This window comes from Euleptes europaea, chromosome 10, assembly GCF_029931775.1.
Source record: "Euleptes europaea isolate rEulEur1 chromosome 10, rEulEur1.hap1, whole genome shotgun sequence".
In the NCBI taxonomy this organism is placed as follows: Eukaryota; Metazoa; Chordata; class Lepidosauria; order Squamata; family Sphaerodactylidae; genus Euleptes; species Euleptes europaea.
The window spans coordinates 74,783,355-74,808,811 of record NC_079321.1 but is presented as its reverse complement, the minus strand read 5'-3'; the positions used below and the strand labels follow the sequence as shown (position 1 = coordinate 74,808,811).

General features: G+C 45.7%; 1 protein-coding gene across 3 annotated transcripts in view; it reads right to left on the bottom strand.

Moving 5' to 3' along the window:
• TRMT11 (tRNA methyltransferase 11 homolog) overlaps positions 1-25,457 on the bottom strand; it is a 50,082-nt gene that overhangs the window by 19,891 nt on the left and 4,734 nt on the right. The window contains exons 2-7 of one of the 3 annotated variants that reach the window (XM_056856341.1): positions 20,142-20,207; positions 8,584-8,657; positions 8,072-8,153; positions 7,877-7,969; positions 4,529-4,663; positions 2,004-2,160 (exon numbers count right to left, since the gene is read on the bottom strand). In XM_056856341.1, coding sequence (XP_056712319.1) covers positions 2,004-2,160; positions 4,529-4,663; positions 7,877-7,969; positions 8,072-8,153; positions 8,584-8,621 — 505 coding nt within the window. In that variant the 5' untranslated portion in view covers positions 8,622-8,657; positions 20,142-20,207. Of the gene's footprint in view, positions 1-2,003; positions 2,161-4,528; positions 4,664-7,876; positions 7,970-8,071; positions 8,154-8,583; positions 8,658-20,141; positions 20,208-25,457 lie in introns of those variants that run through there. The other 2 variants (XM_056856339.1, XM_056856340.1) reach the window with 2 other exon arrangements.

The window sequence follows — 25,457 nt, the reverse complement described above, 5'->3', positions numbered from 1 at the left end:
TGGAGTGTTCCAGAAAGGGCACAGGAACCTCATGCTTCCCCTGTAGGGTCTGAAGGGGAACGTATTTAGGGAGCTGCACACCTTCCATGAAAGCATATGTCTCTGCTCCACTGAAACTCCCATTCAAATCGTATAGCAAACCACTAAAACAGAAGTACGTATCTACTAGTAAAATAATTCTTTATAGTGTTTGAAGCTATAGTTCTTTTGCTTGGTACACAGAGCTGGACAGCAAAAGCAGTTGCCTTTGGCTGTATCGCTATTAAAATTTGAAATGGTTTATATGTATTCCTGCTTTGAAATCTAAGAACAGCAGATCTGAAAGAGTCTTGGGAATCTCTAACATAGAATTTTTAGCACTTTCACAAAGCTATAGTCTCTGGGGTATGTGTGGGAAGCCATGATAGCTGAATGTTTTTTAAAAAAACAAGTTTTGATTTGTAGCGCAGGCAAGAGTTCTATTATGCACAAGAAATATTTAACACTGGTTGTCTGGCATAAACATCTGCTTACACTCATATGATTTAAGTGAGATTTGCTGCAAGACAAAAGCAATACCCTATTTTTAAGCTCTACACAAAACTCTATAGAGGACTTAAAACAGCTGTCCAGAGCTTTTGATTCCTTGAATTTCCAATTTCTTCTGTTAAAAAGCCTTTCCTTCTCATATTAGCAAAAATACTATTAGACTCTCTTAATGACAACCTTGGTTCATGTCTACTTGATGCAAAACATACCTTAAACAGGCATTTTATTGCAAATAGCCACTTTCACACAATCCTTATTCATGGAATAAAAGCTCCCCCTATTGGAACAATCAGCAAACGTTCACTAACCGAAGAAAATAAACACATGTGAAGGAATATGTAGCTACTCCTCTGAACTGCTTTTTTGCCTTTTCTTTAATTCGCTAATCACCTTGTTTTTAACAGTACGAAGTAAACAAAGCTTTGATAAAATGCCTAATGCCTGTTACCAAGGAACTATTCAAGAAAATCAGAATAATCAAGTTCTCGTTGCTTTGATGACTTGTGCGTTTTCCCACAATAAAAGAGCTCAAATGACGCAAACCTCTAGACTTCAGGACTTTTTTCTGAACATCAAGCATGATTTTATCCATGTTCTTCAAAAGAAAATAAAAAAAAATACATTTTCTGATGTAACATCACTTTGAATTGTAATGTAGACCCACACAAGGGGGAAAATGTTATTTAACTAATACCACATCATTTGGACAGTACTATACTCCTTCCACAAGTCATGTACACTAGGATAACCCTGCAAACTATACTCTCATCCCTCCTGTTTGTTCAGGAAACAGAAAGTGAAGAGAAAACATGCCTGGACACTTCTACTACACCAAAGAACCTGTATGTGGGCTATCCTGTTTCTCCCCTTAGACTTCTAATATACCACTGTTTAGATACTAATGATCAAGACTGAGGTAAATGCTATGATGCTACTTAATTTTCTTCCCATTCTCCTGAATATGTAAAGGATGACAAAGGATCCCCTTAGCTCTGAAGATTTCACACCAGAATTGCTGCAGGAAAGGAATGAAGGAAAGGACTGAGCTGAAGGCTGTTGCACTAAAATGTGCACTTGTGAACAAGTGTTGTCATGGATATACTTTAAAGGCTGAATTGCAACCGGTCAAAATGGAGGGCAAAAGTAACATCTAAATTTAAAACTACATTTGCCCCCAAGGGCCTCATGGAATGTCCAAAATACTTTCTTGGGCCTCAGGGCAGGCAGGCACCATTAATCAGGATCTCTGCTTAATCACATTTGGATTAAGTGTGCCGTGCTCCAAAGGAACCTTAACAAAAGCTATTTCTTCTACCTTTTCTTCAGTTCTTTTTATAGGTTGGTCTACATTACGGAAAAAAAAAAAAAGATTGAGAGCCTGGGGAGAAAGCTGAACATAAATACAGACAGGCTGTACATACATGTATATATAAAGTTTTCATTTCCTCCCCAAACAAGGAAAATAACCCAGATACCTGTTCCCACAAATGGATCAAACACAATATCATTTGTTTTTACTCTTCCATGGTTTGCCATGATAAAAGCCAAGCAAGCATCCATGCTTGTGTTCCCAATGAAATGTCTTCTTTTCACACTGTATGACTCAATAAGGTCCCTTTGTCCATTGGCAATCTGTTGGGGAGGAGGGGGCAACCAGGAATTACTTCCTTAACGAGCACTGATAAAATATTTAAATAGCTGTATTGCATATGGTATTATTTTGGGGAAAGGTCATAAAATTCATAGCATACTAAATAACATTTCTAGCCCCAAACACCCTACAGTGCAAGAATAGGATTATGTCACAGTCTTATTTTCCCCTTAAAACAGAATCTGGGTTCCAGGGTCCATTGCTTCCGTCGCCCCAGATGCAGCTACAGTGGCGATTGCGGGGGTGGGGGTGTCAAGGTGAGCAGCCATAGACGATTGGCTGATTCTCTGTGGTGGTTCACGTCCTGTTCCGCCACAAACATCCGACAGCCATCAGTGCCATCAGTGGTCATGCGAGAGACCTTTGACGGGGCGGAAGCGATATGGCGCCCAGAACCCCACCCAGCCCAGCATCCCTCCCCCCGTTGATAATCCATCTGTCAGCCCATTCCAGGGCAAGGAGGCCCTGCTGCCTAGCACAGGTGATCTGTATTGCATGGGACGGGCCCCCCACTAGGAGCCTATGGCTGCGCACCCTGAGAACTGAAGCAGGCCATCCACTGTTCTAGGGCAGCCTAACCAGACCCCACTGTGGATGGCACTATCTTTTACTGAGAGGGGGTTTTCCGGGTGGGGGGAAGAACTTGGCTGTGTCACACATGTCAACAGCAAATATTCAGGTTCAGCAGCCCCATGTGTATGGGGCTTCCCTCAAATAGAGGAGGCATTTGGTTGTACACCTGAACTTGGAAACTGGTGCCCCTTCAGCCACGGCCACGGGTATAGCACTCCTGATTGGATAGGCATTGTTGTGGCCGTGCATGGGCCGGAGCCGGGTTGTGGGCAGCTAGGCGCAGCAGTTGTCACACCCAATGACCTCTTCCCAGGACCCCACCCCACATCCTGGCAAGGGAGGTTTGGCTGGTGCCCACTGTGGACCAACGGCTGCCCCGTTCAATGGTGAGGGAGAGGGGTGTTGGGAGTGCGTGGAGGACCCAATGGAGCTTACTCTGTACGTCGTTCAGGCTCCTGTCACCCTGACCTTCAAGCCACCAGCCCTTCAGTATCTGAGTTCCCTGGGCCCAGGAGAGTGGGGAACGGAGGCTGGCAAGGTGGTCCTGAGTTCTCTGGGCATTACCTCATCTCCCAAGCCTGCCAGGGATGAAGAGGTGCCACTCCATGCACCCTTGAGCTCCTCTAGAGAGGCCACCAAGGAGGGGTGCCTCCAACAGCTGGACCCGCCCCCCCCCCATGAGGAGAGCTGAGAGCTGGTCCCTCCCACCCTGGGACTGGCCCTCCGGTTAATAGCATGGGGTCCCAGACCGACTCAGCCCAACCCACCAATCTTTTTCTCCATGTGGGCCGCAACTGAGAGGGAGCAGCTGGAGGCCTGACATGAGTGGTGGGAAATGACCCACCGGGCCGATCGGTGGATGGAGACCCTGGCTGCTGATGTGGCTGCCTCCAAGAGCCATCTGGTCACGATGCTTGGGCTGACCCAGAACGTTGTTGAGGGGCAGGCGCGGGTGCTGGCAGCCATGCCAGGGGGCATCCCTCCCGGTGACTAGCCAAACACTAACCCCCACCCATGCTCCACAACCCCGCTGTCGCTCGCAAGCTTTGGGGGGTGGCAGTTGGCAAGTCAGGGGCACATAGTGGCTTAGAGCAAGCTGCCTGGAGAGGCTGCTGCCCCACCTGCAGACATCACCCCCATCCATCCTTCCGGCCGGCCCCAGGAACTCCGATCAGGAGCCTGCTGGCCACATACTCTGGTGGCCTCTGAAGGCTTGCCCCCACCCTTCCTGAGAAACTCTCTGGAGCGGGGGCAGGGCAAATGACCATCCATCCACGCCCACAACCACTGCCCAAACCCATGCTCCTCCCCACCTTGCCAGTGGCCCGCCCCCCTCATGTCTGCCTCTCTGCCCTCACACCTCCATCACCCTGGTGCTCCCACGCCATCATGCGTCACCCATTTATTTTATGCTTTTCTGGAGTTTTCCTTGCCATTCCACGCCACAGCAAATAGCTTAGGAGGCGGCCCCTCTGCGCCATTGCTCCGCCTCCCTCGCCACTGGCGCAGCTCCTTTCCCTTCAGAGATGTACTGTCAGGCTACATAACAAAATAACTGTGAGTCAGAATGACAGGGGAACTTAAGCTATATAAAAGTATTTTCTGCTTTTACCTACATACCCAAAATTGTTTTCACTATTTTATATCACTGACTTATACTGAGAAGCATATATGAAGAACTTATGTCCTCCATCATCAGATAGCTCTCTCAAGCTGCAAACTCTACTTTCCTGAACATTTTAAGCTGTTTATTATGTTATGAATATATCTACTCACCCATCTACCAAAATACAAATGAAGAGGTTGTTCTGGGATGTTGTTTGGATCTGTTCCATAATCTTCTAAAAACCAAAAAATGTAATCTGGTTTCTTTAAATTCACTTTTCCTTTAAATGGTAAAAACTCTACAGACTGTATAAAAGTGAGAAATACAAACACATGAATTAAAAACAACTGCTGAAGCATAAACAGGTACTAATGCATCAGGTGGAATAATTACTAAAAAGCAATTCAGGGATTATAATTGTATGCCTATACAACACCACCCAAATAAAAAACAGAACCTAACAATAAAATCTAATTCTCTAATACAGACTGAGAGGAAAACTAAAATCTAATACAGACTGAGAGGAAAACTAGAAACTTAATTGTGCAACCCTAAAGACAGTTACACCTTTCCAATTCATAGAAGTCAATGGGTTTAGAAGGCTGCAGCTCTGATTAGGATCACACTGTTCAATAAGAGAAAAGGTCTCATCTAAACAGCAAACAGTGAAGCAATCTATTTTGCATCATACTTTTTCCTAACAGCTTGTACTTCTAAAAAAAAGGGATGATGCAGCAAGGAGTAGACCACTGGCTGACTTGATGGGATTGAACAGTTAACGTAGAAGGCCCTCCCTAAGGTACACCAGACCAAGGTTTTGTACCAGCATCTTGAATTGGGCCTGGAAGACTATATTTAAAGACAACCCCCATGAAGAATGCACTGTAACAATCTATCCCAGTCATTTCTAGGGCATGGATGCTTGTGGTTGATTCATGTGGGGGGTCACAGCTAGCATTTCAGATGAAGCTATCGCTTAACCTCTGGTTAAGGCAGGATACTGGAGTACTTGCAGACTTCAAATTTGCCTCTTTAGAGGCAATGGTCATACCCAGAACAGATGTTCCACCCCCATCAAGTTGTAAGGCTGCACTGTAAAAGAAATGCTTATATTGCCTTCCAGGAAAGGCACTGAATTACATACCAAATGATATAAGCTTTTCAAATCTATATTTTCAGATGATTAATAATATTTGCACATATGTATGCAGAGGTTAAATGTGAATCAGTAAGGGTAGATGTAAATCTACCAGAAGGGTAAAGCACAGCTGGCTTGCCCACAAATTTGGGATTCACAAGCAAGTATTTCAGGGGGACACAGGGTAATTTATACAAAATGTTAAGCCACTTCCTTTTTTATGCCGGGGTGAAATGCAGCCTAACCCTATGATATTATAAAAGTCAGATAGTAACTATTCCAATATGTAAATTATGACTTCAAAATACCGTATTTTTCGCTCCATAGGACGCACCGCTCCATAAGACGCACCTAGTTTTTAGAGGAGGAAAACAAGAAAAAATCTTGTTTTCCTCCTCTAAAACTTGTCTTATGGAGGGTGCGTCGGGATGGCGCGAGCCCGCGTTCCCCGCGCCGACGGCCAGCTGGGAGGTGGGCAGGGCCGCGCAGAGCACTTTCCAAGACCTCCCCCACCCCCGCCCGGCTTCTAGAGACTCCCTGGAAGCCCGGCGGGGGGTCTTTAAACTCCTCTGCGCTGCCATCCCAGGCAGCACAGAGGAGTTTAAAGATCCCCCCGCCCGGCTTCCAGGGACTCCCTGGAAGCCCGGCGGGGGGGTCTTGAAAGTGCTCTGCGCTGCCATCCCAGGCAGCACAGAGGAGTTTAAAGATCCCCCTGCCCGGCTTCCAGGGAGTCCCTGGAAGCCGGGCGGGGGGGTCTTTAAACTCTTCTGCGCTGCCATCCCAGGCAGCACAGAGGAGTTTAAAGATCCCCCTGCCCGGCTTCCAGGGAGTCCCTGGAAGCCGGGCAGGGGGGTCTTTAAACTCTTCTGCGCTGCCATCCCAGGCAGCACAGAGGAGTTTAAAGATCCCCCTGCCCGGCTTCCAGTCCCTGGAAGCCGGGCGGGGGGGTCTTTAAACTCCTCGCTGCCTGGGATGGCAGCACAGAGGTGTCCAAGCCGGCTCCCGGGGCTGCCCGGCTCTGCGCCACGCTGCCACTACGCTGGGTGGCTGGGAGCCCCGGGAGCCGGCTTGAATGCAGCCAGCCAGCTGGGGTGGGTGGGAAGCCCCTCCCAGCCGCCCAGCGCAGCGGCAGAGGGGCGCAGAGCCGGGCAGCCCTGGGAGCCGGCTTGAACGCAGCCAGCCAGCTGGGGTGGGTGGGAGGCCCCTCCCAGCCGCCCAGCGCAGCGGCAGCGGGGCGCAGAATCAGGCAGCCCCGGGAGCCGGCTTGAACGGCGTCCCCAGCTTGCTGGCAGCAGCCGAGCCGGCTCCCGGGGCTGCCCGGCTCTGCGTCCCGCCAGCTTGGGGAGGTGGGAGGGGCCTCCCAGCCGCCCAGCGCAGCGGCAGCGGGGCGCAGAGCCGGGCAGTCCCGGGAGCCGGCTCGGGTGCTGCCAGCCAGCTGGGGGGGGTGGGAGGCCCTCCCACCTCCCCAGCTGGCTGGCGCTATTTAAGCCGGCTCCCGGGGCTGCCCGACTACGCGCCCCGCAGCCGCTGCGCTGGGCGGCTGGGAGGGGTTTCCCACCCACCCCAGCTGGCTGGCTGCATTCAAGCCAGCTCCCGGGGCTCCCAACCACCCAGCGTAGTGGCAGTGGGGCGCAGAGCCGGGCAGCCCCGGGAGCCGGCTCGGGTGCTGCCAGCCAGCTGGGGGGGGTGAGAGGCCCCTCCCACCTCCCCAGCTGGCTGGCGCCATTTAAGCCGGCTCCCGGGGCTGCCCGACTCCGCGCCCCGCTGCCGCTGAGCTGGGCGGCTGGGAGGTGCCTCCCACCCCCCAGCTGGCTGGCAGCAGCCGAGCCGGCTCCCGGGGCTGCCCTGCTCGGTGCCCCGCTGCCGCTGCACTGGGCGGCTTGGAGCTGGCTGGCGGCATTCAAGCCGGCTCCCTGGGCTGCCCGGCTCTGCACCCCGCTGCCGCTGCACGGCTGGGAGGGGCCTCCCGATGCCGGCCCTGGCGTCCCGGCTCCGTGCCCCTCTACCGCTGCGCTGGGGGGCTGGGAGGGGACTCCCACCCACCCCCAGCTGGCTGGCGGCATTCCAGCCGGCCCCGGCGTCCCGGCTCGGCGCCCCGCTACCGCTGCGCTGGGGGGCTGGGAGGGGCCTCCCACCCCCCCAGCTGGCTGGCGGCATCCCAGCCGGCCCGGCGACCCGGCTCGGCACCCCGCTACCGCTGCATTCGCTCCATAAGACGCACTGACATTTCCACTCACTTTTGAGGAGGAAAAAAGTGCGTCTTATGGAGCGAAAAATACGGTAAACGCTTTAGCAATGAAATGTACACACATGTGGTTATATTACTATCACTCTGTAATAACATTTATGAAACTATTTCAAGAGATTAACACCTACTTACATCTATTCTTTCAATCTTCTCTTGTTGTGTTAGTGTTTTGTTAAAAGCATGCACCTTTATTTTGTATGTAAGGTTTGACTGTAGATACGGCTCCTAAAATAAAGTAATGCAGCTTGGGTTAGGTTACAATGAATGCTCGGCTGGGTGTAATTGTGAACATGCTCTCCCCTCCCCCAAGATTTCTCTTATACAAACCATTTTCTCTATTGAATATTTCTTCAGTGAAGAGTGCAGTTCTTCCACAGATTTGCCATTTCCCCACAGTTCAAATATAGATCTGAAAACATGACAATAATTACAATTACCTTGCACATGAAAAATGTGTGCCTAGTTCTCTTAGAAGCCTTTAGACTCAAAATCCTCACAAATAAAAATGAATATATATTCATACTGTCATGATTCAGTTAGTGAAGATGCCCATTTTCATATCACTGACTTCACGCAACCTGTGGCCCTTAGAGAACAAACACATCAATGGTAAAAGCATGGGCTTTGTATGCGGACAATTCCATGATCAATCCCTGGTGCTGCTTATCAAAAACATCTCTGAGAACAGGGCTGTGACAGACCTCCAGAACAACCACACCAATGGCCGTTGCTGCTTCAGAATGGATGGGAAGGGAGAGTCTTCAGTAGAAATGCTGCATACTGAAAGGTGTATGTGAAAGAGCAAGAGGACTCTATATTTCTACATGCATAATCCTTACTTGGCACATACTGTCCGCTTCATTAGTCCTCTAGCCATCTCATCTGAAAGTAAGGTGAGAATCCAAAATGGAGACTGAAATGAAAAGAGCAACAGTTCTAAGGAAAAAAAGAACGGATTACTAAATCCACATAGCTTATGCTGCTATACAATATGGAGAGAAAACAACCATAGTGTAAGACGAGGGCGAACTGTGCACCCTGTAAGCTGGCCTTCACAACCAAACTGACACACAAGCATACTGATGAATAAAAAGTTGGTTGAAGTCAATCAGTCTTGTCCTTTTCCAAGCTACTCTTTCCTTGTTGCCTCCCCATTTGCCTCATCCTAGGAAAAGCGGTAAGGTTCTTTGTTAAAATATTGTCGAAGGCTTTCACAGTCAGAGTTCATCGGTTCTTGTAGGTTATCCGGGCTGTGTAACCGTGGTCTTGGTATTTTCTTTCCTGACGTTTCGCCAGCAGCTGTGGCCGGCATCTTCAGAGGAGGAACACTGAAGGACGGCGTCTCTCTTTGTTAACTTTCCCCAGCTGACACCGAGGCAGCAGAAGATAAAAAACAGATGGATCCAGCAGGGAAGAATAAAGCCTGGAACGCTCACCTGTCACAAGCCCCTCCTTACATGACTATCTCCTTCCACAGAAAGTTCTGCTAATATTTAGGCCTTCATGCTACTTGCTTGGGTGGGTTTCCTGAGGGCTGTCAACGTTTCCTCTGTTACTTTAGCTCTAAGTAAATACTGCTGACATTAAAGTAAACACTAAGTAAATACTGCTGATATTAAAATTTCAGCTTTCCCTCAGGTAAAGACTTCTTCTAAGCAATTCTCCACACATAATTATCTAGGCAACTCTCTGTGGCACACCAGGTGAGATTATTTGTGATTATTCCTGAAGTAATTCCATTCAAACCTCACCATAATGTACGCGGGAGCGCTTGGTAAAAGATGAACACAGGAAATCATGCTGAAAAATGTCTTATCTACCCAGCAAAAGCAGGGGGGGGCAAAATGAAAGGTGACTCAAGTATTTCCTCCAGCAAATATACGTTATGTGAATGAAGTCACACCTGACATTAGAATCTCCAGACCCAGATGGGTTGCCCATTGAATGGTATAAAACCTTTGCAGATTTCTTAATTCCAAAACTTTATCAATTGTATCATGAAATTTTTTAATCTGGCTCATTGCCGTCTGTTTAAGGCTTTTTTTGGTTTTCAACGGGGCCAAAAGCCCCATTGAAAACAGCGAGGCTGCACCTGCTCAAAAGCAGGCGCACCGCTGTTCCTGGCGCCGGCGTATCCGGCCGAGCCGGGATAGGAAGCCGCCTAACTGGCAGCTCCTCCCTCTGCCCCGCCCCCAGAACACACACTCCCTGCGCCGGCACGGTCTCTCTACGCCATGGCCGGCACCACGGAGAGGCAGCGCCGGAGGAGGGGGGAGGCGCGGTCCCGTGGTGCTCTGCCACCGGAGGGCCTGGGCTCGGCGCCAGCATAAGTGTGTGTACTCGAGCGATTACGCGCACTTACGCTGGCAGCGAGGTCATGCCGCCTCCTATGGACTTTCAGCCCATTTTTCAGGAATGGGCTGTAAATTTCTGAATTCACAAATTCACAGAAAGTATTTGCCTGTGGACATTTTTGGTGGTGCCCAGATGTCATTACTTATCTTGGACTACTGATTCCTAGAGATATTACGCACATGGTTATGCTAAATTTTAACAAGCTAATTCTTTGGATTTAGACAGATGGGCAACTTTAAACTTGTCTCTATGTGGCAAAGTAAATACACTCAAAATGAATACTATACCTAGGATTATTTATATTTTACATGCAATTCCTTTTTGTAGAACTTGAAGATATATTCATAAAATTAATACTTTTTTCAGAAATTTATGTGGGATTCCTCACTGCCTCAAATTTCTTTAAAAAGGATGCAACTTCCATTCAATGAAGGATGATTTGTTTTCCCTGATCTTAGTTTATATCATCTGGCATACTTGTTAAGTTGTACTAGTTATTGGGATCACTCCTTGCAGTTGGACTCTCCCTCTTGGGCTCGTTTGGAGGCTTCTTGCGAATGCATTAGGGTCTACTTATGCTAGAGAGGATCCCATTCCTCTCCCAGTTTCTGCAACTAGAGAACAATAGTGTATAATGGCACAACAATATCAATTTGATCCATTTTCACATGCTAAATTAACATTATGGGCCAATCCATATCTAAAAGTTGGGAAGAAATCTTTTTTATGTAAGGCTTGGACTGATCAGAGAATTGTTACATTGGACCAACTGATAGGTTATGATGATGAGTTTCTGCCAATTTCTGAGCTGAGGTCTAGATAGGACTTGCCACCTTATGTAGAATGGAGCCTTGTTTACTTACGTGAGGGCTCCTTCTGTTCTGGGATCGAAGGCATCTTGCAGACTGTGGGTTTTACCATCACTTGCCCAGAGAGGCAGAACTAAAGTTTTCTCTTCCTGTCTTCCTGGGCGGGAAAACCTCCCAGTCCCAGTTTTCGGACTTGCCGAGCTAAAGGAGACAGGTAAGTGCAAGAAACAACAAACACTACAGAAACAAGTAATATGAATGAGAACTAGAAACGAGAAAAGTTAAAACCATTTGAATAGGTAAAAGGAAACTCCTTATTAAGCGCAAGATGGCGACCAAAGGAGAATAATTATACATGACCTGAAACATTTTAATTTTGATCAATCTTTAACTGTTTTACATAATCTGCTAACGTTTTGGAGGTCAAGAGACTCTTGGACGGGCAAGATGCCTTCGATCCCAGAACAGAAGGAGCCCTCACGTAAGTAAACAAGGCTCCGTTCTCATTCTGGGCTCTCCGGGCATCTTGCAGACTGTGGGATCTCCAAGAGCTAGTTAGTCTGGGTGGGCTTATGTTTCCTCCACGACGTGTTGCAGGACCCTTCTGCCAAAGGCTGCATCAGCGGATGCCATGGAGTCTATTTTATAGTGCCTAGTAAAGGTGGATACCAAGGACCAGGTGGCTGCCCGGCAAATTTCCTCCACTGAGGCTTATCAAATGCAGCCGAAGTGGCTGCGCTCCTTACAGAATGAGCCATGATACCGGCTGGTACCTGATGTTTACTGGACTTGTAGGATTCGGCAACGCATTGTCTAATGGCATAACTAATGGCTGACCTAGACATCTTGGATCCTCGGTTCGGGTTAGTTAGGGAAATGAACAGTGATTCTGAACACCTAAGGTGAGATGTATGCTTGATGTATACCCTGAGTGTCCTACAAAGATCCAATTTGTGCCATTCTCTCTGGCTGGGTTTGGGGCAAAAAGATGGCAGGTGAATTTCCTGTTTCTGGTGGAATATGGAATTCACTTTCAGAATGAAGGTAGGGTCAGGCCGAAGAATGACTTTGTCCTTGTAAAAGATGCAAAATCCTTTACGTATGGATAGCGCTCCCAATTCGGAGACCCTCCTAGCAGAGGTAACGGCCGTCAGGAAAATTGCCTTCATCCTCAACATTTTAGCGGGATCTCCCTAATGGGTTCGAATGGAGGTCGTGTTAATGCAGTTAGCATTACGTTAAGTCGCCATATGGGAAAGCGATGAATAGGAGGAGGACTGGTCTGAATCACTCCTTTTAGGAATGTCTGTATGTGTGGATGCCTAGAAGGTATAATGCCGTCAACAGATGGGATAACTGTAGATATGGCCGCCACCTGCCTGCGCAACGTGGCCGCCCTGAGACCTTGTTCTGCACCGTCATGAAGGAACTCCAAAATCTTGGTGACGTCTGTTGTCAAAGGATCGGATTTCTTTCGTCTGCACCAAAGGACGAAAGCCTTCCATGAGAAATCATATATTCTTCTAGTTGATGGTTTTCTGGACTCAATCATGGTGTTAACGATCCCGATATTATATCCTTGACTTAGGAGGTTGCTCCACTCAATTTCCAGGCGGTCAAGCGAAGCCATCGCGGGTCTGGGTGATATAGAGGACCTTGAATCAGTAAGTCTGGAATCGGAGGTAGTTCCCATGGTTGATGTACTGACATCTCTTTGAGGCTGGGAAACCATGGTCTCCTTGCCCAGAAGGGAGTTATTAGAATGACCAAGGCCCTCTCCTGCCTTATTTTCCTGATCACTTTCGGTAGGATGGGAAAAGGAGGGTATGCAAAGAGAAGTTCCTTGGACCATGGGGACATCAGGGCATCCATCCTTTCTGCTTTGGGATGGTAGTACCTCGTAAAAAAGCGGGGAAGAAGATGGTTTTCCTCCGAGAACAGGTCCACTGAAGGCTGGCCAAACTTCTCTCCTATCTGTAGGAATAGGGATCTGTTGAGAGACCATTCCCCTTTGTCTAAGGTCTGATGGCTCAGCCAATTGGCTTGGAGATTGAGAACCCCCCTGATGTGTTCCGCCGAGATGGAGATTACTCACTTTTCTGCCCAGGACAATATTAAGGTTGCTTCCCTGTGGAGCTTAGATGACCTGGAGCTCCCGTTTGTTTAAATGTGCCTTGGCAGACACATTGTCTGTTCGTACAAGAACATGGCGGTGGAGAAGTAAGTCCTGAAAATGAAGTAGTGCCAGACGGATGGCCCTGAGCTCGAGGACGTTTATGTGTAGCTTCTTCTCTGTCGTTAACCAGATGCCTTGAGCTATGTGGGACTGGCACATCGCTCCCCATCCTTCCAAGCTGGCATCCATGTACAGTTGAACTTGTTCCTCTGCTAGGAAGAATAGACCCTTGCCGAGGTTCTTGTGGTTGCACCACCACGAGAGACTGTTTCGGAAGTCTTGATTCCATGATATAGTCTTGTCTATCTTCCTGGCGATCAGATGTTGATGAGGTTGTAGAAGGTTCTGCAATGGCTTTGAGTGGAACCTGGCCCAGGGAACACAACTTAGACAGGACACCATTAGACCCATGAGTTTGGCGAGGAACATAAGTCTCCCCTTGTTGACCCTGAGTATCGTCTGGGCTATGGACTTGATTTTAGAAATCTTGTCCGGAGGTAGGAACACTAAATTTTTGTTGGTGTCCAGTATGACCCCTAAGTGTTGCAGTCTTTGGGTCGGTCTCATTTGGCCTTTTTTTGAATTTATCAAGAAGCCATGCTCTGTCAATGTCTGGATTACCCTGTGTGTGTGTGCTTCTGCCTCTTCCCTGGATTTGGAGCAAATCAAAATGTCATCCAAGTAGGGAAAAATTCTGATTCCTTCTTGTCTGAAAATGGCCAGTAGGGTTACTAGTATCTTTGTGAAAATGCGGGGGGCCGAACCCAGGCCAAAGGGGAGGGCCCTGAACTGAAAATGTTTCCCCGCATAAAAGAATCTGAGGAACATCCTGTGAAGGGGGTGTATGGGAACATGCAGGTAGGCTTCTTTTAGATCTAAAGATGTCATGAAATGCCCTGGGTGGAGGGCGTCTATGATGGATTTCAACGTCTCCATCCTGAATTTCCTGTATTTTACTGACCAGGTGTTTTAGGTCTGAAATGGCCCTCCAGTCCCCGTTTCGCTTGGGGACCGTATAGAAAATTGAGTAAGTCCCTCTGCCAGACTCTAGGGGGGGGGACTGGCTCTATGGCCTGAATGGAGACCAGGTGATTTATGGCTGCCATAGTTCTCAAGTGCTTTTCTTGCTTCAAGGCTCTCGGGGATTTTAGAAACCTGTCCTTTGGGGTGTTTACGAATTCTATTAAGTAGCCTCAGGAAACAATTTGGGCTACCCATATGTCGGTGTGGGGTGGAATCCACTTGTGACTGAAGTTTAGGAGTATTCCCCCCACTGCCATTGGGTTGGCGTCATTGCTTAGTGCTCTTGGAGAACTTGTCTCCTTTGGCACTGTACTGTTGTTGTCCCTGTTGGGAACGAAAAAATCTACCCCCTCCCCTACGAAAGGAACCTCTGCTATTGTTCCAGTTCCCTCTACGTTGCTCAGGTATGAAGCGGTTAAGAGAGAGGAAGGATCTAAAGCTAGGATAGGAGGAGGAATGACTCCCATCTTTCTTGTAGGATTTTGGGAAGATCTTCTTTTTGTCCTTGTCCTCAAGGATCTTTTCCAGTCTTTCCCCAAACAATTTTTCCCCTTGGAATGGGTAAGAGAGAATGAGGGACTTGGTTTTAAATTCGTTTTGCCATGGTCTTAACCATAGGGCCCTTCTGACCGCTATGTTGGAAGATAAGCCTCGAGCTGCGAAGGTCATCAAGTCAAGAGACGAGTCTGCCATAAAGGCAGCAGCCTTTAGGAGTCTGTTAAGGCCATCAGTGATTCTACGATTGTCCCCAGAATACAGCTGAGCTATTTTTCTGATCCACACTATAGAGGCTCTAGCCATGATAGATGTGGCTGCTGGGGCTTGAACGGCCAAAGCAGAGGAGTCATGAATCTTTTTAGTCAGTATCTCTGCTTTCCTATCCATGGGATCTTTTATATTACCCAATCCATCCTCTGCAGGAAGATCTGGAAAATGGACTGCCGCAACTGGGGCATCAATTATAGGCATCTTAAGGAGTTCCATGGCTTGGGGAACCATGGTATACAGCTTTTTGATGTTAGCTGGGAACTGCCTGTTAGCCAAAGGTTTATCCAACTCAGCTCTGACCTGGTTTTCAAAGAATTCTGGGAAGGGAATGGTATGGTACTGAGAGTGAGATTTAGGAAAAAATTCTTTGGTTCCCTTCTTTCTAGTTTTCTTGGCCTCTGGTGTGGGCTCAGGCTCCTCATCTAGGTCAAGAGCTACCAGAGCCTTACTTAATAGGTTCTGGAAGTCCTCAGCACCAAAGAGGCGCGGCTGTTGTTCCTCTAAAATTACATGGGTGTCCTCATCCGATTCATACTCCCCGTCCTCCCTGCTCTCCCCTTCAGAGTCAGCAATATTGGAGGAATCATCTTCTTGTGTAAATCTTGGTTGACCCTGTCAAGAAGCCTTTCTAGCAGCTTTGGTGGGCCACAATCCTCTAATTGTCTCTTCATTACCCCTATTTTGCAGATCAACCTGGCTCTGTGAGAGTGGGTTGTTCTGAGGGCTAAGTCCTATATTTTTAAGGAGGGGTGAAATGGAATCACTAAAGTCTTGAAGCATTTGTGACTGCCTGTCCAGTACCCCATTAAATAAATCAAAGGCTTCCCTACGAGATAAAGGGGACTCCGGATCAAGCTTATATTGCTCCCGGGATCCGATACTGGACACTGTGCCAGTGCTCTATCCGCTCCATGTCCGACATCATCCGTCTCGTTATGGCGCGCGGCCCTTTTGGCACCATTTCTAGGCGGCCCGGCGGCACGCGCTTTCCCCCCCCCGGAGCGCTGGGGCCGTCCCGCCAACCTCCGCGGAACCGCAAAAGCGGCCGTTGGAAGTTTCCCTGCGACTCTGCCCTGTCGAGGCGACGAGGGCTCGGTCGTTATCTCCCTCAGAGAGGAGCTCCTCTTCCGATTCACCTCGTTCGCCTGCCATCTTGCTCTCTGGAGCGAAGGGGAGGGGGGGAAGGATCGGGTGGGAGAAAGGTTTTTTTTAAAAAAAAAAAAAAGCTTGGAGCAGGATAGAGACGGAGCGAAGATTAGATAGAAAAGTGTAGAAGGGTAAGAGAAATTATTCCTAAGAAGCCGTCCTCTAACAGAGCCGACTGGTGAAGCTGCCTCCCTCTACAAGGCAGGACGGAAACTGGGACTGGGAGGTTTTCCCGCCCAGGAAGACAGGAAGAGAAAATTTTAGTCCTGCCTCCCTGGGCACGGGATGGTAAAACCCACAGTCTGCAAGATGCCTGGAGAGCCCAGAAAGAGAATGGCAATATTTACAGTTGCAACATCCGTTGGTATTTAAATACGGCCCTGCAGCATTAAGTGCCTCAGAGTCACCTTTGCTCCTGGATGCTCTAATTGAATCAAGGCAGAAAACAAAACCTACAATATTTGATTATAAATATTTGATGTCGAATAATAAATATGATATGCAAAATCTCAGCACTGAATGGAATAAGAAGCTAGTTTGCCCTATTTTTCCAAAGCAATGGGATATGAACTTAAAGTTTATACCTGCTCTCTCCATGGATCTTAAGCTGAGACTTATTCAGCAAAAAATTATGTTCAAGAAATACTGTACACTACAGTGACTCTTTAGCAAAGTAAGAAGAAAAGTGTCTAATTGTTGGCATTGTAACTCACCAGACGCATCCCTTAAACATATGTTTTGGGCGTGTCCAGTCATTTGGTTTTTCTGGGAAGATTATTCATATCAATTTTTTATTAGAATGTTCATTGATTTTTGAGAACGTCTATGTACTTTGAAAAAATTTGCCTGTCTCGTGGAAGCTAACCAATGGTCAACCAAAACGGACCCTCTGTGCCCTGACTACAGCTAAAAGTCTTGTACTACAACACTGGAAAGATAAAAGCCCACCTCTGCTACATCAATGGATTGAGAAACTTAGAACTCTATCAATATTTGAACATATGATATTTATACAGCAATGGGGTGGGGGAGGACCATTCCAAAAGGAAGAAATGCAGTCCTGCTGAGTAACACCAATGTAACTCATTGAACAGCAAGTTCAGAGGGTAGGATTATGTTTCATTCCAGGCAGACAGCCCCATCTCTACACTGTGTTCAGCCAAATGAGGCTGAAATACTAAGCATATTTTTGTGGGGGACAGCACCCTTCATTTACAGGAATTTATTTTTGTTGAATTTACTTCCAAGTATCCATGCATAAAATGGAGCTGCGAGTACAAAATAAAACCCATTTATTTTGTTTAGCAGAGCAGTTATCTCCATCAAGATATCAGACGGCATACAAAAAAAGATGAAGCCAGGAAGCTTTTTCTGGGACCCACCAGCTTTCTCAAGTTAGTGAACAATCAGATTAGGAAAGGTGATCTTTTCCTTGTCTGTCAACTCACACAGCTAGAACTGAACAGGGATCCTCACATGATATTAACTCCACAACCCCAAAACACATTCCACAAAATAAGCTGAAGTTCAAATTTTAAATACTTTTGAAATGCTGAAAATTGTATTTCTTTATTGAATACATGTATTAGTTGCATTTTCACTGTAAAAGTTCTAAGTGACTTACAGTTCACTCCTAAGTAAAGTTACACCATTCTAAGCCCAAATACTTCAACTATTTATTTAAAACATCTATTAGCCACCTTCTTTCCCTATGAAGGTCACCATAAATAAAAACGCATAAAATACATAAAAATCATAAAAACCAAAATTTAAAATCACAACTCAGGACTGCTAGCAGACAAATGCAGTCCTAAGTAAAACCATCTTCAACTGCCTCCTAAAGATCGAAAGAGAGGGGACCAGGCACACCTCCCTAGGGAGGTTGTTTCATAATCATGGGGCGGCTATTTAAAAGGCCTTATCTTGTGTATGCACAAAACAAGCTTCTTTGATGGACGGGAGAGTCAAGAGGGCCATTCTCTGTGACCCAGGAGGAACATATGGGAGAATATGATCCTTCACATACCCCAGTTTTAAGGCATATAGGGCTGTAAAGGTCAAAATCAACACCTTGAATAGGACTCGGGAGTGAATTAGTAAATAGTGTAACTGCTGTAATGTGGGGGTCACATGCTCCTGATAGCTGGCCAAACCAGCAGTCTAACTGCAGTGTTCTGCATTAGCTGCAGCCTCCAAACATTCTTCAAGATTACCCCAAGTAGAGTACATTGTAATAGTCCAGTCTCAATGGAACTAAGGTATGGATCACTCTGGCTAGGTTCGACTGACCCAGGAACAGGTGCAGTTGATGCACTAACCCAGGGGTCGGCAAACTCATTAGTCAAAAGAGCCAGATATCAACAGTACAACGATTGAGATTTCTTTTGAGAGCCAAATTTCTTAAACTTAAACTATACAGGTAGGTACACTGTTTATTAACTTAATAAACTTTAATTAAAGTTTTAAGTCTTAATTAAACTATAGGTACGCTGAATAAAACTTGATATCATACTTAATAGTGATCTTATTTATTGATAAAAATTAAATTGTAAGTCCCTGCCATTTCCCCCTCCCTGTCCGGAGTCCTCGTCTGGAGGCCTGGTCTACTGCCATAAAAGCCTATTGGTAGACCTGGCCTCTGGCTGAATCCCATTGGGAGGCCAGGTCTACCCATTGGCTTTCTTGGCAGTAGACCTGGCCTCCAGAGGACCATAGAAGCCAACTGGTAGACCTGGCCTCTGAAGGGGGACTTTTTCCCCTCCTCGGAGTCCAGGGTAGACATGGCCTCCCAATGGGACTCAGCCAGAGGCCAGGTCTACCAAAGGAAGCCCGCCCCGCCCAACAGCTGATAGGCGGGGGGGCAGGAACCGCTGAGCCGCCCGCCCAGCAACCACGCGGCTAGAGGGGAGGAGAGGCTTTAGCCTCCCAACCATTGAGGGCAAGGGGGACGCGGCCATTCTCCACGGCGGGGGGGGGGGGGCGGAGAGACAGTGCGCCCGCTCGGCCGCTCTCTCTCTCTCTCTCAGGTGCGCTGGCTCCGCAGCCTGGCTGCCGGCGCGAGCAGGTGCAAGAGCAGGGGCTCCGAACCAAGTTTGGAGAGCCACACTCAACGGGCCAAAGAGCCGCATGCGGCTCAAGAGCCGCAGTTTGCAGACCCCTGCACTAGCCAGAGCTGGGCAAATGCACTCTGAACCACCACAGCCATCTGATTTCCTAAGGTGACTGATGTGTCAAATAGCACTTCCAAGCTACAAACCTGGCTTTTCAAGGGAAGTATAACCAAATCCAAGATATGAGAGATCTGAAGTCCTTAATCTGCCTTTCTGCTAATCCAGAGAACCTCAGTCTTGTCAGAATTAAATTTCAGCTTGTTCATCCTCATCCAGCCCACTATTGACTTGAAGCATCAGTTCAGAACATCAACAGCATTCATGCAATTAGGTGGAAAGAAAGGTAGAGCAGGGTATCCCCACTGCCCAAACCCCAATGATATCTCCCAGTGGCTTCACATAGATATTAAATAGCACGAGCAATAAGAACCCTGCAGAACCCCACAAGCCAACCCCAGTACCACCCTCTGAGACTGACCCCATCCTAATAGGATTCCAACCACCGTAACACTGTACCACAGTTCCAGTGCCAAGAGGCAGCTCAGTAGGATACTATGGTTGATAGTATGTAACTCTGTTTAGGATTGAATTGTAAAACAATGAAACAATGTATTACTACCAACACCACTACTTTTAATAGCCATTGGTGTAATAGTAGGCTCTTACACTATCATAAAGGCCCTGCCTTGATGGATCCTCTGGAATATGGTAGAATCCAAAAGAATCACAGCAGAGTCAGATGGAATGTCTATGTTCCTGAATTTCATTTTTGAAATTATTTGAACCAAATGTCTTTGTGTCCCAGTCTAAAACATCAACATATCTTCATGGGATGGTGGAATAATACCTCTTTCAAGGTCTATTTCCATACAGAGCACTTGATTCAATGCTTGCCCTAAAGCATATTTTTTCACTAAAATATTTGGAGGGGGGGAAATCATAAATAGCTTAATCAATAGCTTGTAATAGCTTACAATAGCTTAAAAGCACATCTCTGACTTAATACTTACATTTAGGTTTGATTCCACTTGACTACTAAATTGTCCGCCACTAAGGGAGATCAGAGACTTTATTTCCTAAAAGAAAATGTTACAGAACAAAAATATAGTTAAGTAGTTTCAAGAAGAAAGGGGGGTGGTTTTTATATGCTGACTTTCTCTACCACTTAAGAATCAGACCAGCTTACAATCATCTTCCTTTCCATTCCCCACAACACACACCCTGTGAGGTAGGTGAGGCTGAGAGAGCTGTGACTAGCCCAAGGTCACCCAGCTGCTTCATGTGGAGGAGTGGGGAAACCAACCCAGTTCACCAGATTAGCATCTGCTGCTCATATGGAGGAGTGGGGAATTATATCCGGTTCTCCAGATCAGAGTCCACCACTCCAAACCACCGGTCTTAACCACTACAGCACGCTGGCTCTCTTTCAGCAAAGAAACAAATAGCTGACGCCTTTAAATATTAAATCTCTGAGACTGTTTTTCTACAAAACAAGCTGTTTATTAGTATGTAGATTCAAATACCAATTTAATCAAGAAAACAGCATTTAAAACAACCCATAAGTCCAACACTTACACACCACAAAGAGACCAAACATTTGGGCAGTCTTTGAAACTATGCCCATTAAACCTTGCTTCTGAAAAGGACACACTCCAGGGGCTGCCAGGAAAAGGTCCTCTCTTGTGTACCCACCAAACTAGTATCTTTAATTGGTGAGACGGTCAATTCAATTTTATTATTATGGTCATCAGACCAAATATATAGTTTTAGAAAATTACATTGCCTTACCCATTTTATTATTATTTTTTGGTTATGGATTGAAAAAAATCATAGAAAAAAGTATTACAACAATGATAATAGGGTTGGTAATACCTTAACAAATTTATGGGATCAGGTAAGGCATAAAGTAATACCAGGAAAATCCTTATTAGCATCTATTATGGCAGATATGATGGTAAACAATCTTGGCTTACCTATAAATTAAATGATTACGATAAATATAGATATTGGTTTAAAGGCCAACAAATCATCTCTTATATAGAACTCCCTGAGGAAAGCAGAAAAATATTATCACCTTTTAGATATCTTCAAATAAGAAATTATTTAGTACTGGTTAAAAAGTAAATTAATTCCTAGAGCCCTAAATGAATTTGAACAATTAATGATTTCAAGCAAAACTTCTGTGAGTACAATTTATGCTATTTTATTACAAAAAATAGGCCAAATAAACCACCTGTACAATAGAAATTGGGGAAGGCACTAGCAAACCACCCCGCAAACAAAGTCTGCCTAGGAAACGTCAGGATGTGACGTCACCCCATGGGTCAGGAATGACCCGGTGCTTGCCCAGGGGACCTTTACCTTTTTTTTTCACAACAGAAATGGAGTAATAAATTGGGATATGAACTAGATGAAAAGAAGTGGGCATTTATACTCACGAAGGGTTCTAATTTTATTATAAGCCTTACGTTTAGGAAAAACTTATTTAAAATGATACATATGTGGCATCTTTCTCCCAACAGAATTCAAAAAAATGCTGAACCTTGACAAAGATGTTGGTACTGTAACTTTGCTGAAGCTGATTTCCTACACATGTGATGGGGTTGTAGAAGAGCTAATGCATACTGGAAGAAAGTGATCCAAATTATAGCTAACAATCTCGAAATCAATATCCCGAGACCATTTTACTAAATGATATACCAGATATACAAAAAAATCTACGAGACATATTCCTTCATATCTTAACATCAGCTATAATTAACTGTGCAAGATTTGTTATCTTTTATTATTATTATTACTTTTATCTGAAACGGTATGTAATTTTGATTGATATTTTTGTTTCTTTTTCTTTCCCCCAAATTTTATGAATGTGTGTAATTTTTATGTATGTAATAAAGTTTTAAATTTAAAAAAATGCCTTACCCATTTCAATAGTATAAAACTGATACATTTGGTTAAAACACTAAACAGAATACAAAATGTTAATACCTTTAAAATGATTAAAAACTAACAAGGAGTGTAAATTTAAACGACCAATAACAGCAAACACCTTTTCATTTCTGTTAAAATTTCCAGAAATTTTATACTATTGTACAAAGCTTGGCCTCCAGTTTTGTTACCTGAGGAAATTCGTCCTTAAGAAGGATATTGACTCTGAAGTCCTGGCAAATAAAATAAGGAATCCAAGGGCAGAAGGTGGATGGAGAAGAATTTAAAGTGAAGAGTTATGCAGATGATGTGGTTTTATCTATTCAAAACCCTCAAGTTTCAATGGGTGCTTTAACTGACATAATCAGAAAGTGTGGACATCACTCTGGATACAAAAAAAACTATCAAAAGATAAAAATATTTTTAAAATATCTTTCAAAAAAAGAGGAATATGGAATTAAAGAAACTACAGGATGCACAGTGATGGATATCACAATAAAATATCTGGGAATAAGGATCTCAGGACAGAACAAGCCTTTGTTTAATTTTATTTCTAATTTTATTCACATTTAGTATTTGTTTGGATATTAATTAGCTATGCACTGTGATAATCTTGCCATTTTTAACCATTTTAACTACTTAATTATTTTAATAGCAAATCTATGTGTATCTGTTTTTATCCTGTACCTTTTAACCATGCAAATTTGCTTTATTTGATGGTCTATCACTGCAAATAAACTATTGATTGATGGACTTTATTTAAAGACAACTATTAGACCACATGGGAGAAAACTGAAAAAAATCTAGAGAGGTGGGCAAAACTAAAGATTTCATAGTTGGGCAGGATTTCTACAATAAAGATGAATGTTTTGCCCAAACTTAACTTTTTATTCCAGATGTTGCCAATATATTTGGAAGAGAAGTCGCTTAACAAATAGCAACAGAGATTAAATAATGTATATGGAATAGCAAGAAACCAAGGATTAGATTAAAAATTCTACAAGATGAGAAAAAGAGAGGTGGTTTGGCATTACAAAATGTTAAACTGTATTATCATGCGGCAGGATTAGTATGGATTTCTGACTGGATCAAGAATCCAGAATCAAGACTAATGAAACTGGAGAAAGCAAACCTTAAAAATGGCCTGCATTATTATTTGTGGAAGAAAGTAACATCAAGAATTCTCACATGACGACTCAGAACATATAGTTAATGGAAGTTTATTGAAAGTATGGGGGGGGAAAGAGGCTCACTAAAAAGGTGGCGTATCTCTCGAAAATAAAAAAGGGGCGTTCCCAGCCTGAAAGGGCTTTGGAGGCCACCTAAAGGTGGCTCCTCCCCCAGGCCCCCGGGACGCTCTGGGAACGCCTCCTGGGACGCTGGCGCGGGCTTTGACGGCGGTGGGACGCCGGCAGAAGGCCCCACTGGTGTCCCGGGGAGGCACTTGTTCTGTCCTGAGATCCTCATTCCCAGATATTTTATTATGCCATCCATCACTGTGCCCAGGCCTTCCTGTCAGCATTTGGGCCACTTACTCTGGCAGAGGTTGCCTGGACACTGGTGCGGGGGCCCCGAATGCCGGTGCAGCGCCTTCCTGGCCTCCTTAGGGCTTTCATCCTTAGACCTCAGGAATGCGTTGAGTCCTTCACTATCCCTATTAACGTTGCCAATTGAAGCATACTATGTGTGATGACCTCGCCCCTTACTCACTGGTAACAGGGCTTCCTGAGGTCGCTGTTTCCAAAAATACCTAGATGCCACCTACTGTTACTGTAAAGTCTTGACCTTCCAAGCACTCATAAACCTTTAATTAGCAACTTTAGAAAAAGGTTTATTTACAAGATAAAAACTTACAAAATGACAATGTGCAGTCTCTGCAAGATATTCACAAAACAAGTCTCCTCAGCTCTTCCTCACCATCAGTCCTGAGGATAGCTTCCAGCTTGATAGCTACAGAGTTTCCATCCAGCATTCTTCAGCAGCTCAGCCTTGAAGTAAAATTCCTTGCCTTGCTTAGTGTTACAATATGCGCTGCCTCCAGCCCTGGTCATGGCAACTACACCAGAGACTCGCTGTAATGTCTAAAGCGCCAACAGCCCGCCGCTCTTGGCTAGCGCTCTGCTGCATTGCCAGGCTGTCCAGGACAAGAGACCGGGTCGCCCCTGCAGAACCAGCAAAGGGGAAGCCATGATCCTGAATTGTCTCCTGATCCAGAAGAAGCCATTACGCTGAAGCGAAAGCATCACGTCGCTCTCTCTCACAGCCCCCCACCCCACCCCCAGTATCCCGTGGGAAAACATCCGCCGCAATCTGCATCAACAACTAGGAAGAATTTGTTTGCTGCATCCCTGGAGTGTAAAGGATTTACAGCTTCCTGACATGAGAAGACTGAGTAGAGCAATCTCGGAGATGTATAAATCACTGCTGCCAGCTTAGTTTACAAATTGCCACTTTACCCTATCTCTGGACCTGAAGTCTTTGATCCCTTTTGTTTTGGGAAGGAGCCATCTGGGGAATCTTATTCCCCCGCCCCCCCAGAAAAGGGTATATTTTGCTCTCCCCAACAAGGTAGCCTGGTTCAGATCTTCCCTTTAACTCTGTCCTGCCTCTCTTGTGTGTTGAGTTCCACGGATCTCCACACACACGCACCCTCCTCCTCCGGTGACTTGGCTGGTTCAAGGCTCCGAGGTACCCTCTCCCAGCTCTGGGTGCATTTTGTTTTGTATCTATAAGCCACGGATTTTGGACCCTCCACTTCTAGATAGGTAAAGTATTACCCAATCAACAACATCCTAAACGTCTCTAATCCTACCTATCTTTTATTCTTAGTTTCTTGTATGTATGTATTTGCAACACTGAATGAATGAATATACATAAACACTTTTAATTTGGAAATCCTTGGTCTGTCCTTATTCTGAGAGTCATTGAAAACAACCCTGATAGACACTGGGTGATCCCGCTATATAAATATTGGTGCCACTGCTCATGCTAATTTCCCCAAATTAAAGAGCAGTTTTGGTAACATTAGTCCAAAGGTAATTCTTCCAACTCTTCTGGTTCTCCAGGCCTCTTTCTGGATAATCACGCAAAGTGTGGTCCCAGCCAGCGTCCAAGCCAAGACCAAGCTCTCTCTGCTGTGATTCTACTCTTTATATACATCTGGCCCTATTGTTAATTACCCACTAATTACTTAATTACTTTCTTGATAAGTTAACAAGCTTGGGCCAACCTTCAATCTAGATCACCAACTGTCAAACGTTTGTTACCATTGACACCATGTAGATCTTCTCCTGTCAAAGTAACATTCTGACAGTTCCCAGCTGAATTACATGAGGCTAGAACTAACCTCATACAGGTGCCTAATTATGCTTCACAAGGAAAGATCCTGAGACACTTAC